General features: G+C 41.5%; 2 protein-coding genes across 2 annotated transcripts; one reads left to right on the top strand and one right to left on the bottom strand.

The window, feature by feature from the left end:
* The first annotated feature begins 919 nt into the window (after positions 1-919).
* Positions 920-6,836, top strand: pstpip2 (proline-serine-threonine phosphatase interacting protein 2). Its single transcript, XM_029515915.1, has 14 exons — positions 920-1,051; positions 2,082-2,182; positions 2,841-2,915; positions 3,955-3,989; positions 4,095-4,201; positions 4,292-4,354; positions 4,706-4,804; positions 5,164-5,209; positions 5,484-5,563; positions 5,639-5,737; positions 6,004-6,100; positions 6,217-6,301; positions 6,402-6,439; positions 6,570-6,836. The coding sequence occupies exons 1-14, from the start codon at positions 1,019-1,021 to the stop codon at positions 6,620-6,622; spliced, it is 1,011 nt and encodes a 336-aa protein (XP_029371775.1). The 5' UTR covers positions 920-1,018; the 3' UTR covers positions 6,623-6,836.
* An 869-nt stretch (positions 6,837-7,705) lies between these two features.
* On the bottom strand, positions 7,706-16,946 carry dhx29 (DEAH (Asp-Glu-Ala-His) box polypeptide 29). The gene is made up of 28 exons (XM_029515914.1): positions 16,635-16,946; positions 15,953-16,026; positions 15,762-15,875; positions 15,516-15,645; positions 15,285-15,424; positions 15,053-15,196; positions 14,731-14,857; positions 14,484-14,642; positions 14,103-14,271; positions 13,814-13,934; positions 13,346-13,732; positions 12,998-13,264; positions 12,737-12,880; positions 12,230-12,406; positions 11,984-12,124; positions 11,728-11,869; positions 11,497-11,617; positions 11,313-11,397; positions 11,034-11,122; positions 10,330-10,458; positions 10,118-10,193; positions 9,792-10,016; positions 9,465-9,601; positions 9,182-9,272; positions 8,754-9,050; positions 8,530-8,661; positions 8,323-8,419; positions 7,706-8,061 (listed from the first exon to the last, which is right to left on the bottom strand). The coding sequence occupies exons 1-28, from the start codon at positions 16,798-16,800 to the stop codon at positions 8,006-8,008; spliced, it is 4,137 nt and encodes a 1,378-aa protein (XP_029371774.1). The 5' UTR covers positions 16,801-16,946; the 3' UTR covers positions 7,706-8,005.
* Between the last annotated feature and the right edge of the window lie 226 nt (positions 16,947-17,172).

Here is a 17,172-nt window from a genome sequence, read left to right as displayed (position 1 = left end):
TTTTATTGCCACATCCTGAAAGTAGTACAGGGAGGGGGTGGAAAAAGGGTGGTTTACTATATAAATATACTTTGAACAATCTTATCGGACAAGCTGCACCTCGGCAATATTTAGCCATGTGCTATTTCGTCAGCAAACCTTCTCATGTTGTGAAATATCCAATGCAAGGTGAGGTAAACTACGCTGCAGAAATGGGACTGGCAAAAGGTGTGTATTCTTGGAGAGAAGAACATTCAGATTTAATAGGTTAGCTGAGGTGTTCCTCTCTCCCATATTTATACAGCCTATTCCCATTGTGTGTACGGGTGTCACTAAGTGAGGGAAAAGTAAATAACACACAGAAGAAATGAGAACAGGTTTAAAATAGACATTTCATTTAAAAAAGGTCAATATCATGATAATCTTTGCCAAAAAAAACAAGCTTTAAAACAACACTTCCTGGCATATTAAACAGCAGAAATAACTACAAATTCGGGGTTTATGCTTTGTAGTTGTAGTCTGTCTTGAGAAGGAGGTTACTTAGTGAGTTTCATTTAGTTCAAGCGCTCAACATCTTACATAAAACTGCACCTACCTCAAATATTCACCAGGTGGCAGCACACTCAAATTCACGTTTGAACGTCTTTCTTGACAGAAAAAAAAAAAAAAAAAAAACAATCAGGCAAAGCTGTAAAAGATATAAAAGAACAAATATTCACAGTTGAGGAGCCAAAACAGTGAAGTTTTGACAGTCAGCTTCATTAATGGTTCCTAATGGTTCGTTTCTGTCAGTCAGGGCAGATAGTGATGAAACTTTTAGATTTGTTGGTCACTTACGGTCTTTAATTTGGGTATTTTTACTCTTTCAGACAGGGAAGTGACACAAAGTACTCGTTCCGGTTTGACTATTACCATCATCAGTGCGCATGCCCGAGTTTAACCGTGAGCGCGCAAGCCAAAGGAAACGAAACAGCATAGTCTTTGACCCAGATCTGCTGAAACACTGATCAGCTGCACATCTCTGCTCTATTTCACAAATATGAAAGATCTACACTTCAAGGATTTCTTCTGGGTGAGTTGTTTGGTTTGTGTGGAGCTGTGTTTTTTTGTTTGTTTTGAAGCAATTATTATTATTATTATTATTATTATTGTTGTTGTTGTTGTTGTTGTTATCATTATTATTCTTATTATTTTAGTTGCCAATGTTATGTCCAAAAGTATCAGTCAGCACTTCAACCTCAGTCATAATGAAAAAACTCATCAAGGAATTTCTCAGTTTTCACTGCAGTTTTTGTTTCTATGGTTGGATTGCGGTGGGAATTACAAGAATTGGTTTTACCTCAAGTTCCACTTTCGAGCTCTATACTTAGGCAGTTTGGATGTAATGTTCAATAATCAAGTTTCTTAAGTCAAAGCAAACATTATCAACAATATTTCATGTTTGACAAACTAATGGATGATGCATTAAAGCGTCATACGTGGTAAATCCACTTGTCTTCTCGCCTGTAGCTGTCAGGTAAATCATTCTCTCAAATGTGGAAAGTGAAGCAAAGAGGAAATATGTAAGAAAAGGTCAAATTTGAATTCATGCATTGTTCTTAACAAAATGTACATTCATATCTTCTGCCTGGGATTATTGAAAAAGTTAATAATTTATAGACGCAGGTGCGCACAGTCTGACATGTCTTATGGAAAGTCAATAACCCACTGAGTTTTGACATTTCGCGGTTTAGATGATTATAGGCTCCTACCCTAAGCTTACCTAAATTATGGAGACATGGTGTTCTTCAAAACATCAATTTACACTGACTTTGCAAGATCCTAATGTTAAAGTGTTTTATTTGTCTGTGTCTGTGTGTAGTTTTGTCACTGAGTGACTTTAGCATAAAGCACAGAGCCTGTCGTCTTACAGAAGGACTTTGTATTAGAGTTACTTTATGACAAAGGTAGATTTGGGAGTAAAAGTACATGTTTAATATAATGTATACCTTTAAAGTCAACATACAGAAATAACTAAATAAAGACTTAACTATAATGTAATTTTTTTTTTTTAATAACCAAAGGAGATGAACAGAATAAACAGTTTTCCATCCTACTGACAGAACTCTGAATTGACTAGCACTGCTGGCTATGACGCTATCATCCAGTATCTCAATGAGGGCAAGAGGACATGCAAGGAGGTGGAGGAGTTCATGAAAGCTAGGTAATACCATGATTTACTCATTGAATGATGCTGAATATTTGTATGTCAGTGCTGTTCAAGTTCAGGACTGCATGGGTTTTTCTTAAGCTTCAAATTACAGGCCAGCTGTGTCTGCTGCCGTTCTACCTGAACTAGGTTTAATAATTAATAGGCAGCCAGATGACAGACAATGGGACTGAAACTTGTAAACATAACGACTAAATCTTAGGCATGAATGCTGGCTTCAAAGCAACCAGACTTGCTTTGTATTAAGGTAAATTAAATGTCTTTTCTGTAAAATGAAAATTGATTTTATTTGCAGAGTAAGTGGACTGGGGATGGGGTGAGACATACATGAGTGAGGTGTATGGGGGGAAATTAGGTAAGGAGGAGAAGGAAACTGAACTGTAGACTATGCAGAGTTGTGATGATGGTTGATTTACAGCACAAGGTTTAACTGTGAGAACGTCATGGGAACTAAGATAAGACAGTTTTTCAGTGAAATGGGACACTAACATGGATCATTTATCTCTTTGCAGTGCTTCAATTAATCAAACAATTAATTTAAGAAAAACTTGGAGCTTTTCAGAAATGCTGCATAATGTTTTGATTAATAGGTAACCATGATTTTATCGTGTTTGCTAATGGTTTAAGTGTGTTTATTTTTACATTTTTTCAGAGCCTCAATTGAAGAAAAATATGCCAAGGATCTCCTTGGTTTATCCAAGAAGGTGTGTGGACACAATGAGATGAAGTAAGCAATCTTCATGTTGAAATGCTGTGATTATATATTGAGCCAGATCAGTTTAAAGTGAGATTAATTAATCTGTCTCTGCAGAGCGGACATGGTGCCTTTTACTTTGGATTCCAGAGCAATACAGAGAGATAGGCTACCAAGCATGAGAAAATTCTCATCCATTTCAAATGTGGAAATGACAACTGCATTATTTTGCAGCTTCTTTCAAGTGTTATTTCAGTTGCGTGTTCTGTCAGGTTCCCATTATGGTAAATCACTACGTGATCATTAGGGCGTAGTTTCTGTAAGAAAGAAAGGAAAACCTGCCTGTGGAGGTGGGATAAACAACATTGTTTACGTTATATAAATGAGCTTGGCCCAATGAGCATTCATTCCACGAAAGGTGTCCTGTGACATTTTTTGTAAACTTTCTTTATCCATTATCTGTGTTTTTACCCAGTTGCCTTATATTTACATATTTAATTATAAGTCCTTATCAGGCCAGCTAGTCTACTTGCTGAAGCTGGAAATGTCCTTCATCTACTCTGCAGCCTCAGCCAGTTTGGTTGTTGCATCACATTTACCGGTTCTCCACTTGAGGACATCAGCAGGTGCCGTCCAACATGACAGTTACAGTCCACCCATGGGACAAAAGACCTGCCTGCAATGAAACACAAAGCATGATGAACTAGGACAGCAAGTGAATTAATGAATTAAAATACATATATCACACCTCATTAAAACATGAGGCTGATAATATTCCCTACGAACGAAGTGTCAGAGCAGCAGAAAGATGCAAATTGCGATTGCCAGTCAACGGGAATGCAGATCATCAATCACATAATAGATTTCAGTCTGGCTCAAAAATAGATAAAAGTACATTTAGCTCACCAAACTGCAACAAACCAGCAGAAAGGACAACTCATACCACTGTCATTGCATGATTACTCCATGGCACTGTGAGTTGCGGTTGTGTTTTTTTTTTTTTAACTATGAAAAGGCATGAAGTGGTAGTGTTGAATCTGTATATAATATCTTTTCGTTTTGTTTTTTAAAGCACATTAAAAAGATCCCTGGATGTATTCAAATTACGTAAGTACTTGCAATAACTTTCGACCATCATGATGCACTTGTGCTGGTCGTGTCAGTTCATTATTTCTGTGTAGAGTGCAATTCACACCTCCTTTCCTCCTGCAGAGACTGAACATGTGAGTCTGTCACATCTACATCTGGCACAGAGCATGAGAGAAGAGGCAAAAAAACTAGAAGACTTCAGAGAAAAACAGAGAGAGCTGAGGAAAAAGGTTAGTTCAGCTCTGCGGTGCACTGAGGTGGTCAAGGCATCTTAGCAACACAAAACGAGCGGGTGACCGCATACAACCTTTTCATTTCAGATAGAACAACAGATGGATGCCCTTCACAAACAGAGGTCTACGTACTTCAAGAAGACAATGGATGTAAGTAATAAGAAAAAGAGATTTCCTGAAGACATCTGCCCTTAAAAGTGTTTTGCTGGTGTACTTTCAATTAAGAAAAGTTTCACTGTGTTGTAACAACAGTGAAAAGCCCATTTTTGTCAAGTCAAACCGTTCTTCCTCTTTGGTCAGGGAAGTTGCGTTAACCGGTCTAGGAAGCGAACCAGTGGTCCATCATGTGGTACAACAGCAAAAAGAAGAAGTACATGTGATACGCTATTCAAATGAATGTAAAATTAGTCTGCAGAAATACACTGCATAACTGAAGTGTCCACATCATTAACTGATCATGATGTGTTTGACTGAAAAGCTTCATTGTGATGCTGTCCCCAGACAAAGAAGATATATGAACAGAAGTGCCGAGATAAAGAAGAAGCAGATCAGAACGTGAATCGAAACACCAACACTACCAACACCAAACAAATTGAGAAGGTACAGTGCACAGCCTGGAACATTTAACCCCCCGTCTATACTGTATCAGACACTGTTGTGAAAGGTTGTCTGTCTCCTAATGAGAAAGAGGAACACCAGTGAGTGGAATATAATCACTTGTTCATCACTTTTATCATTCTTCTTGTATTACATTATGAGCCTAACCTTTCTGAGCTAGATTTGATTCTGATGCAGTTATTTAAGAAACACGCTGATGTTATTTCTGTGGTTGAGACCTGAGTAGTGGAAGACAAATAAAGTTAATGAGATGTGTACTTGTTCTCCTGTGTTAGCCTTGGACACACTTCGTACTTTCAACTCAACTTTGTACTCAACTTTTTTTTCTTGTCATGTTTCAGCTCTATTCCAAAGCACAGCAAGCAAAGCAGAATGCAGAAGAAGCAGGTAAGATAACAACAAACAGATTTACACTTCAATCCTGATAAGGAAGTGGGTGTCACTCCAGCATCTCTATTTTTGACCAACACTTTAAATAAGTAACCATTTTGTGCCGACACTCCCATGGACTTTAGCAAATGTTGACTTTTCCCCTTAACTACCATCAGGCTTCCATCCAAACCAATATCGTACAACGATAAAAACACTTCTAATATTGTAATAATAGATCTGGGGATAGCTATTTCTCATACTGATATCCATGTGCCTCTGTCACTGGCAGACAGATTGTACCACCAGAATGTGACCACGCTGGGAAAAGTTAGAGAGGAATGGCTGAATGAATACATCAAGGCCTGTGAGGTAAGAATGATTCCAAAGTGAAGTTTGAATATAATGTACATCACGTGGGATGCGATCGATATTTCTCCTTGTCAGGTGTTTGAAAAACAGTCAGCGGAGCGTGTGACTTTCCTGAGAAACACCATCTGGACTCACGTAAACCAGCTCTCCCAGCAGTGTGTGAGCAGTGATGAGGTAAAGCAACCAGCCACAGTGGGGGGGTCGCTAGGACCAGATTTTGTCACAATAACACACTCACACAATGTCACAACAATGCTACCAACAGTGCCACAACTGCTCAAGGGGAGAAAAAAACAACAAAAAAAACAAACATATTTTGAGAATCTCAAAGTGAACTTGAATGGACAAACATCTTTATCAGCTGTGGGTATTTATAAAAGTGTCATTTATCATGGACTTTGGCCTTGTTTCACCGTATCTCTCTGTGCCTGGGTGCATAGCTGTACGAGGAAGTGAGAAAGTCACTTGAGCAGTGTGACGTGCAGGAAGACATTGAGCACTTTGTAAACCTCCGACGGACAGGTGAAAAACCGCCAGGTATGAGTGAGAGGTTGTTCTCTAACCACTCCACAGAATTAACAATTAACCAGAGCACAATGGTCACCAGACAAAACACGAGTATGCATAACAGCAACAGTCTCTCTCTCTAACAGCTCCAGTTCTGTATGAAAACTTCTACAGTGGTCAGAAGTCTCCAACTGGAGCGCCACCATCTCGCCTTCCTCCACCAATCATCAGGTAAAGAACAGAGGGCGAGGCTGACACCTGTCTATAATTCATTTATTCAAAAGGATAAGACCACTGTCATTAACATGCCCTTTGTTGTGGGAATTTACAGGAGGGGGCCAGTGCCTGAACCAACACGACAGAGTTGCGGTATGTTTTTATTTGCTTTAATATGGGTGGGGGTGTAAAAGGCATTTATAGTGAAGTAGCTGGAGCACATGACCATCTTGTGTTCAGGTTTCATACTGCACCACCATTTTGATCTTTGCTTTGCTTGTAGATACGGTCTACTCTACGGTGAAGGACGCAGGCTACAGTGTCATCCAGTACTGACGCACACATTGGCAGGCTAGTCTAAAAATAGACTTTTTGTGGGTCTCATTATTTCTGCCTTACATGCTAATGCATAGTTTAAGCAAGATTGTGTGCCATTTTGAGCTTGTATAACTTTGTTGTAAACAGTGCCATAATGTCCGACATTTTCATTTAAGGTTCTTGTGTGTGTCAAATCAGAAGTGGATCAGGAAATAAAAAACATTTACTGCAACCCATTCCAGTATTAACTTAAAAAGAACACAACACTTTTTGAAATAGAAACCACACCTTTGGCAGAAGTGCATCTTTTTATCTTCACACTATTTCTGCAGTTCCTAGATTTTATTAATACTTTTATATATATATATATATATATATATATATATATATATATATATATATATATAAAAACACAATAATAGTAACAAAATATTGTATTTTAGTGCACTTTTAATTCAGGTTTTAGTGTAACAGAAAAATATCAGTAAGAAAAACAATAAATAGATATAGAAATTTAACATGAGTTCCGCTTCTGTTAATATGCTTGACACCTTCTCACGCATTTCCTGTGTGAGGGTAGAGTTGTAGCAGGAAAACTGTGAGCTGAGATTAGTGTAGTTTCCGTGGATGGTATATGGTTTTATTAATTCATTTCAAAACGTGCTACTTGGACATTTGACGTATATCCTGACAGCATTCATGTGCTGAACAACAGAATAATTCCCAGTGTAATAAAGTTAGAAGTTCAGTGGTCTCCATGAGTATTCAAAGGATTTCAACTGCACGTGTGATGAGGATGGACAGCTTAAATAACACAAATTATTAAAGAACCTGTATTCTTTTTGGTTTTGTATTCAAATGTAGCAACAATCTATTGTCACAGCTGCCTGGATGTAGGCTGGGTAATGCTGGACTAGCCTGCAGGCCTGCTCCATCGTCAGGCTCTGTACTTCCTTTACCTTTTCATTCTGCCCCGTAATACCTGACCCCCTTTAACGTGGATTGTGTATCATCACCCCAGTGTTTGTCAGTGTTTGCTTCATATGTACTGTTTTTAATTTAGACATTATTTGAAGAATCATCCACGACACAATAAATGGTTAAAAAATTAATACAGTTTAATTTCCACCACATATGGCACATTATTTATTTTATTTTATTTTTTTTTTACTTTCAAGTTGCTGGATATCCGTTTGCATTTCATATTGTACAGTTGTCCTCAATGTGAGTAAGAGTTCATTCTTAGGACTACCCACGTCTGTCCAGTGGGTGCCATGTGTCTGCAGGCATTATTCCTGAAATGGTAAGCACTTTATTATCGAGATAACTGGGTCCAGAGTCTGTTGGTAATGTATGAACAGCTCCTGGTTTGAAGAAAACAGCAGTGTTGGTGGTGTAATATCACGCAGCATGCTCTGATTTGATCAGATCCAGAATAATATGGATGGTCCTTTCACCTACAACAGATAGATACAGTGATAGAGACAGAATGGATCAGGTCAGATTTTTGTGCAGACAGCAACTATAAGATGCTCCACCTTAAAATGTTGTGCAGCTTATCTAGAAAAAAAAAAACAGTCCTGGACAACGCCACACCCACAACATGTCGGTCTGTCAATATTTCCTGTCATCACACATGGTTGATTTGGTTCACTAGCGGCTTCAAAGTGCAACCACGCAGACACTTCTGTTGAATGTGGGAAAATTAAAAACTATACCTTCCAGATTCATCCTTGGATTTTCCAGCTTCTTTTCAAGCAAAGAGTCCATCAGCTTCCTCAGGTGTTTGAAGATTACACCAATCCGGACAGGAGCCTTTAGACAGGAGCACAGAGTCATAACGAGAAGGGTAAACGTGTAATCTCCGACATTAATGGGTGCTCCGTTGCTTCAGTGGGAGCAGGGGAACCTGGTTAACGTCTGACCTGAAAGTGTATCCATCCATCTAGTGTGATGAGCCGCTCTCTGTGCTGAATGTCAATGTCACCTCCAAACAGCAGCATGGGGAAAGGAGATATCAGAGTAGTGTCTCGCAGGTAGATCTTAGTGTACTTCACCTAAAGGTAAGAAGTTATTAGCACAAACAAGCTTAGAGAACAAAAAAAAGATACGATGTACACACACACACACACACAGTCTTCATCCAAACCTTCTCCTGGTAGAGAAGCCAGCCGTGTGTCTGCAGGTTGCGGTTGACTGATGAAGGGTGGACCTGCGCCCGGCCTTGAGGGGTTTCCACTGTGCAGGCCACCCGCTCCAGCACATCCACGGAGGGGGTGCACAAGACCCGGGCCACGCTGTCATAGAGCCCTGCTGTCAGCACCGCATTCAGGACCGAGATCTGCTGCTTGGACGGCAAGGCTACCTGCAGCTTAGAGTGGGAAGATGAACGAGGCGACCAGAAACCGGCCTGCTCCATCATCTTCATCAGCTCGTACTTCACATCCTGGGGGGAGAGTGGTCCAACAAAACAGCATTGGACAGGAGGAGGGCAGGACAAAGGCTTGTGTTAAAATAAGTGAAGAGAAGCCCAGGTGAGAGTCTGTGCGTGTGTACAAATGACTGTGTGCATTGTACCTCTATTGTAATGAGAGCAGTTCGATTGAGGAAGTGTTTTCTGCAGTAAGACATTTCTGCTCTCAGTCCGTCCACCTGTGAGTTCTTCCACCTAACATAATGACAAGGTAACACAATACCAGGTCAGCGGGAAGCAGGTCAGATATTCCTTCAACGATATCGCCACAGAAAAATAAAACTAATTCTTGATGACTTGTTTAGCTGTCTCACAGGTGAAAAGTGAGTTTGACAAATATATATTGAAAAACAGGAAAACAGCCAGGATTCTCACAACAGTTCATACCCCAGATATGCGTTGTATATGGTCAGGTGATCGGAGTTAGCCAATGCAAGAGCAGCTTTGGTCACGTCAGCTTCGTCCTTTCTATTCATTGGTGTGAAGAAGGGGGACTTCTCCGTGATGGCTGCTGCAATTGTTGCCTGAAACAAATCTTCTATGAATATTCATGAAACCACCAAATAGTAGTATTTGAACTATATGAAGATACAATACGCATATGTGTTGCAGTAATAGGCGAATATTGTCCACAAACAGTTATAAAGAATCACAATAATTATTTGTATTATATTTGTATTTGTTTTGTGTTGATACTGACGGGGTATGACTTACTATGGGCTCCAGACAGCCGAGGATGGCGCCATATATCAGCATTTTACCGATCTTCACATTGACAGGCAGACTTGCCAGGTGGTGTCCCAGAGGGGTGAGGAGGTGATTAGTTGGGTGACACGCACCAATCTTTCTCAGTAGGTTGACCGCGTTACTGACTGACTGCGGCTGAGGAGCATCCAGAGCCCGACTCAGGAAGTCTTCTGGCGAGCCGTACTCACATTTCTACAATAATAGAGAGAAGGGATTAAAGAGAGGCTTCAATAATCTTTGCACAGAAGGCAGAAGGTAAAAGCAGAGTGAATTTTAATTTGTGATTTATATACCATAATATGAAGGCAGAGCTCCTCCAGTGGGACACGTAGTATCTCTGGTATGGAATAATCCATGAACGCATCAAACCTGAGAGATAGTTTCACGACAACAGAACAGATCAGCACGAAAAAGTGGATTTTCTTTTTTTTTAATTAATGAACACATCCTTTACATTTACTGGAATTCATTTGTTTTCTGCTGTAGTGAGTGTAGAGTTGCATGCCTGTATTTTGGGAAAAGTCTGAAACAGAAGCCATTGCGGACTCGTCCTGCTCTCCCCTGCCTCTGCAGTGCGCTGGCTTTGGAAACAAAAGTCTCAACCAGAGAACTCATCTGGCTGCTCTCGTGGTATCTGATCGATGCAAAAATACAGAGTTACACACTTTCCCTTATATTTTCCCATTAATTCTAATCATTAGTCACGGTGGACTGAAATATCTTCACAGCTGCCACCACGTTTTGAAAAGACATTCATGATTGCCAGATGGTGAATTTGAATGGCTTTGAGAATCCTGACTTTTCCTCTAGCGCCACCATCAGTCTGACATCGGTAGTTCAACCACACCTGAATGGTGTTACCCTTCATAATAAAATTTGTTATCTGTAGTATGACCCCTCACTTTTAATCAACAGTTGATACGTCTGTTATTTTAGTTTTATCCTGGGAAGTTTATGAAATTCCCATCAACCTCAGCTGTACTGTCATCACGAGCATCTTTGCATGCTGACATTAGCATGTAGTTCAACTGTTAGCATATCTGCAGTGTTCATAGAGTTCATAGTCTCAATTAATTCAGATGATTAAGATGTTTCCGTTAACACTGAGGGGTTCCCATCAGGGGTCACAACGTATGACCTAACAAGAGACAAAATACTTAACAACACTACGATATCAAACATATTCTGCGCCTGGTCATGAGCCCTTACTTATTTTCTTTAGTCCTCCCGGTGTCAATGACAAACACAACATCAGGAATGGTCACACCTGTCTCAGCAATGTTAGTCGACAGCACAATCTGAAGAAGAGACACGGACAGAGTAGGGGGAAATTATTTTCTTAAAGTGTGAATGTGGAGAAATCATTTTCAATCAATTTAATAAATTCAATCTCAAAAAATGAGAAATCATGGTGGAGAATCTGCTATATCATATTTTAGGAATATTTCAGAAACCTTTACTATACTGTGACTGCATAATTTATGGTACCTTTCTGACTCCAGGAGGAGGCACTGTAAAGGCAGCAGCCTGGTCCTTTGATGAAAGAGTGGAGTGGAGAGCAACTATGCAGTACCTTCAAGTGACAGACGAAACCCACAATGGGATGGAGGTAAAAAGTCAAGTTAAATGTGCAGTTTAGAGTGTTAACGTCGGGTTGGTGGGTGCATATCACCTGTTTTTCTCCCTGAACCTCTTGTCCGAAGTGAGCAGGTCGTACAGCTGCTGGATGTGAGCCAGACCTGGGAGGAACACGAGAATGGCTCCGTCCAAATCCGCAAACTGTGGAGATTTGTCTGACCAGAAAAAAAAAAAAAAAAAAGCACAAATTTCAGACAGATAAGAAGATGAAAAGATGTATTAATTTGGGCTTCCTTCTGTCTGAAACAAGCATGATTTTCAGTACTGAGGTAGTCCATTAGGTCAACCAGCAAGTCCATGTTGATCTTGTTAGGGTTCATGTACTGCAGCACCTGCCGGGTCCTGCTACTGAAATGGTCAAGGTCAGGACCCAGATCCCAGCCTGAGGACTCCCTCACTATTACCTCCTGAAACACAGAGACACACAGACCTGTTATAAGTACAGTTTGAGGGGCAGGAGGATGACTTAGGGCAGCAAAATCAGCGAACCACCCCTCTCATTTATCAAAGGCCAACTTTACCTGATGATGTAATGTTTTTCCGCCTTTTTGGGTGACAGAGATGCTGACTTCTTCTTCTTCTTCAAGGATTTTCTGACAGTAGTCTGAGTCCTTTTCCAGCACGTACCCCGTCTGTTCCACAATATCTTCCATGTGAAACACCTGTACACAAAGCCACAGGAGCTGGAGTAAAGTGCATCCTGCTTCATGGTTGAACAAAGGCACTATATTAGATTCTCTATCCAACTGAACTGAAACTCTTCTCACCTCCACAGGGAACGTCCTGCCAGGAATGTTGATCACTGGGCAGCGGTTGAAGTAGTTGGAGAACTTGTCACAGTCCACTGTGGCACTCATAAGGATCAGCTGTAGGTCTGATCTCCTCATAACAACGTCCTTCAAGATGGTCAGCAGGAAGTCTGACTGGACACTGCGCTCATGGACCTGAGGAGATGGAGGTGAGAAGGTATGCTGCCGTCAAAGAGATGGAGAGGACTATTGAGTCCAAGGAACATTAGAAAAGACTAAGCTGAATCAACATGTGGCACACTAGGGTCACAATTACATTGACACATATTCTACAATGTGGAAAAGACTCAAAAGGCTACAAGTAGTTTGTTGCCATTTATTCACAAGGACAACTGCAGCAAGATCAAGATCTGAAAAATGATTCTCACCATCCTTTAAATAATATTTCTGATTTTGCAAAACAAAAAACAAATTGTGAGGAAATAAAGTCAGGTGTTCTTTACATTTACCAGTACGTATCAGTACCTCATCTACGATGATGTGGGTTAGAGAGCTGAGGTGTTTGTCATGCTGGAGTTTCCTGAGCAGCACACCAGTGGTACAGTACAGCAGACGGGTCCACTCCCCGGACTGATTCTCCATCCGGATCTGGTATCCGCACAGCGACGACTGAAACGTGATTTCAATGTGATCATTACAGCAGCTGTCAGTGAATTCATTCCGCCTACATTTCTGTTTCGGGAAGAGTTCATCTTTTAAGGTGACACTGTAAAAATGCATTTTTACCTTTGAGCCCGGTCCATCGTCACATCCAAGCTCCTGACTGACTCTGCAAGCCAGGCTAATGGCAGATATCCTGCGGGGTTGCGTCACCACGATGTTGCAGGGCTGAGCCACTTTACCCCCCGTCAGCAGCTCCTCCAGCAGGAACTGAGGAATCTGAGTACTCTTTCCGCTGCCTGTCTCACCTGCCACCACCACTACAGGATGGCGCTTCAGAGCTTCCAAGACACGATGCCGGTGTTGGAAGACAGGAAGCTGCTCTCGCTCTCCCTTAAAGGTGGAATACTGGTTGAAAGACTTGGATTTATTTTAGTGAAGCTGTACAGTGTGGAAAAGTTAAAGTGTATATACCTTCAGTTTGAGGGCAAGTGAGGACTTCTTCTGCTTCAATAAGAGCTCCCTGGATGCCGCCAGCCCTCCTTCCCTCTTTCCTCCTCTTTTCTCGCTCTTGTCCTCCATGTCCTCTCCACCCTCTCCAACATCAAGGCCAGCCAGGTTCTCCCAGGAGTCTTCAGGCTCTTCATCCCCACCGTGTTCCAGCCCAGCCTGTCCTTGAGATACAGACCCCTGGCCTTGGTACTGGTTCTGCTGCTGTTTGAGCCTGGTCAGGAGGCGGGAGATGAACTGGTCTCGGGGTTTGTTAGCTGCGGTGCGGCTCTCTTCCTTTTTCTGCTGTTCGCTGTCTCTCCACTCCAACCACACATCTCTGTATGTTGGAGGAAGGAGCTGGTGCACTGACTGAGAATCAATGATTGAGAATTTACTCAATAAAAAAAAAACTGCAACATATCAGAGCTGTGTGTGGGCAACACGCAGTACCTGTCCTTTAACCAAGTTGTAGAGTGCCAATGTGGCTGCAAGATGTTGAGCCTGCATGCTGTCCTCGGTCAGGATGGTGGGCAAAACCTCCAGAACATCATCTGTCCTCTGTATACGCACCCTAGTGAATGACGTTCCAACATATTTCTCACTTCAGTCAACTATTATAAACGAAAGACTCTCAAGGAGCATATTATGTTTATGGAGGATATGCTCTTTCAAAACTTTTCCCTTTGTACAGCACACTGTATGGTAACAATGATCTAGGCTCGCGCACACACAAACTTACTTGCATCTCCAATATCTACCAGCTGCGACCTTGTGAAAAGCAGGTTGTGGGCTCTTGGGCAGGTTCTTTCGCACCCAGTCGATGAGGAACTGTTTCGGAGACTTTCCTGTCCAGCTGCGGGCTGTGTAGTCAAAATTGCGAATGTCCTTTGGCTCGCTCTTTTTCACAACTGCAAAGGAAAAATTGAACAAAATGATCACCAACATAGGTCGTAAAATCAGGGTGGTATTGAAAACATCCAAGGTTAGAATTAGATAAAATAAGAGTTTGGAATGAAGCTTGTAAGACATATTAATGTGGATGAGGACTTAAGTTTCAATATTTAGAGTTTACTGAATCCAGGGTTTTCTTTATGTCACTTCATGAATAAGCTCATTGAACCTTTCTCGGCAGGAGGTTCTTTCTCAGCTTGCTCAAATAGGTTGAACGTGATGTCTTCTTTGTCCTTGCTGACTGGAACTATTTTCTTTTCCTTCTGCGGCACATCCACCACTTTTATGGCAGGATTGAACATGGGGTGGGACTCTAGCTGCTTCATTTCTAGAAACAAAGAACATTTCTTATATATACACAAGTGACTTTGATGAAGCATCGAAGAGCATGCACAAACACACACACACACACACACCTTGCTGTATAATACGAATCCTGTCTTGTGCCATCCTCTGACCCATCTTGTCTCCTTTGGTCTTGGCAGCAGCTGCGATTTCTTTTGCGTCGTACAGTTGAGCAGTGAGGACCAAATAACGGTCATTCTGTACAACAACAGTAACACACCATTATAGAACATCAACGTAGTGAGACACATAATGGCATTCAGTGGCGTCAACTATCATAACTTCCTACATTTACAGAATATTGAACTGTGGTAAGATTCAATGTAGGTTTCAAACTATTGAAGAAATGGTGGAGCAACCATTTACTATTGTGATGAAGTTTTACACAATTACTGGGTCAAACTTTTCCTCCAGTTCTGGATTGCGCGCAATCTTGTTTCCACCTTCCTCCTCCTCTGCTTCTTCTTCATCACTGCTCTGCTCTGCATACCTCAAGATCCAGTCTTTCATACTTGCAGCTTCATCCTTCTCTGTAACCTAGCGAACACACCACACTGTTAGTTGTGAAATAACGTGAGGGCATAATGTCTTTCTATAGACAGCCCCAGTTAATTAGCACACAAACCTTGGTGGTCTCTTTGCAGGCACTGTTGGGTACTTTGGGGCTTGGGAGAGCAGGTTTCTGCTGAGGAGGAGGCTGAAACCTGGGCCTGTTCTTCTGGCTCTCCTCCTGCATCTGCTGGCTAAAACCTTCTGGTAGCTCCTCTGGTCAAACACGCAATAAATAAAGACAGTTTGCCTTTTTGCAGTGAACTACACAGTGACTATATCTATCTGGCTGGTGATGCTTCAATACCATCTTTGAGATTGAGACAGAGCCAGTCAAGCGCAGAGTGAAGATCCCCTCCGTAAAGCACACTGCTCTTCATTGCCTCCTCAATGTGTTCTCTCTTAAAGTTGAACTTCTCCAGAGCTGTGTACAGGTCCTGCATGCATGTTAAGACGCAGCAAAAAAAAAAGAATATAACAATCTGTTGCAAAAACAAATTTGTATGGGCATTAAAAAAAAAAAAGGAAATGAAAAAGTGAGTTTTGAGTTCACCAGCAGTTTCTTGCTCGTAAGCCTTCCTGATATGGGCCCTTTGTCGCCATTCTCCTGTCTGAAGTCATTAATCAGCTTGATGATTATCTTCTCCAGGTCAGCTTGGATGCCAACCTGCATTTAAGTATCACAGTTTCAGTCCATCAATATGTCGTATGGTGATCAACTAAAGGCTACAACCTCCGACTTACTTTAAGAATGGACTTGTCCGAGACGCCCCCTGTGTCAACCTGGGCAGTGCTGGAGAGACTGTAGGTCTTTGGAGCTGGAGGAAAGGTATCAGAGACTTTGTGTTATCACTTTCACTGACATAGTCGATGCAAGTATGTTACATTTTTTGTTTCCATCACTGATTAGTTGACAGACATAGTCATGCTACATGCCTTTTTGTTTTTTTTTTTAAATAATAAATGTCAGATTTCTAATTCAGTGATTATTTTAACGGACTAATTGTCTTGAACATTACAACACAAGTTGCCACATTGTAATGTTTACCAGCCTGAAAAGAAAACCATTCACTCATCTGATTTAATGAGAAGATGTGATAAAGATTTAGTCTACAGATGTGTATGATTATGACAAAGCACTGAAATGAAATGAAGAACGATATGAAGGACAACAGGAAGGCCCCATGTGCCAAAGTTAAGGCAGTGAAAGTGCACAATCTGGCACTCAAGACAGTAAACACACCGACTGCAGCATCTACACAAAACGTAGGTGACTGTATGAACAGCAATAGATGACACATGACACGTAAACTACGTGTTATGAACGTGAAAATGGCCACATCCGCACGATTTGAGCTTCTCCGCAGCACAGGTAACATCACAGTAGATATCTGACTGATAAAATATCAGGGGCAGACGTTAGCACCTTTGGACTTGCTCTCTTTGGCTGGTTTAACCGGCTTGCTGCCGGCCGGCTGTTTCTTCGGGTCCTCCGCCACACCGCTCGCTGCTGCTGCGGCACCGCTCCTGCCCGCTGCCGGTGCTGCTGGCGGGGCCACCGGAGCAGCCGATCTCTTCTTCTTTCCACCCATTTAGTCAACAAATCGCAACGTGATAATCTTTCTGTTGTGCGGCTAAGTAAAGCGAGTTCATCTACAAGGAGCTATATATCACGAGGAGAGATGAAATATTACGCTAAGATGTGTATCACATCTCTACACGTTCGTGACAGGATGGACGCTGGCCACACGGCTTCCGTAGCGAACGTAGTATGTTGCATTCAAGGTCAATGGGAAGCGCAATAAGCGTTATATTCGATACTAAATGAAGTCGCTATCGCTTGGTTGCGTCATACATTTGTGCTCTTTTGTTACAGTGAAAATCAGATAAAAATTAAAACCCACATCCCCTATAAGCTAAAAATAACGTGTCGTATTGGTTCTTGAATTGTGTTGTCAACAGTG

The sequence above is a fragment of the Echeneis naucrates genome, chromosome 12, assembly GCF_900963305.1.
Source record: "Echeneis naucrates chromosome 12, fEcheNa1.1, whole genome shotgun sequence".
In the NCBI taxonomy this organism is placed as follows: domain Eukaryota; kingdom Metazoa; phylum Chordata; class Actinopteri; order Carangiformes; family Echeneidae; genus Echeneis; species Echeneis naucrates.
Note: the sequence above shows the minus strand (reverse complement) of the source record. Positions and strands in the feature narration are given on the sequence as shown.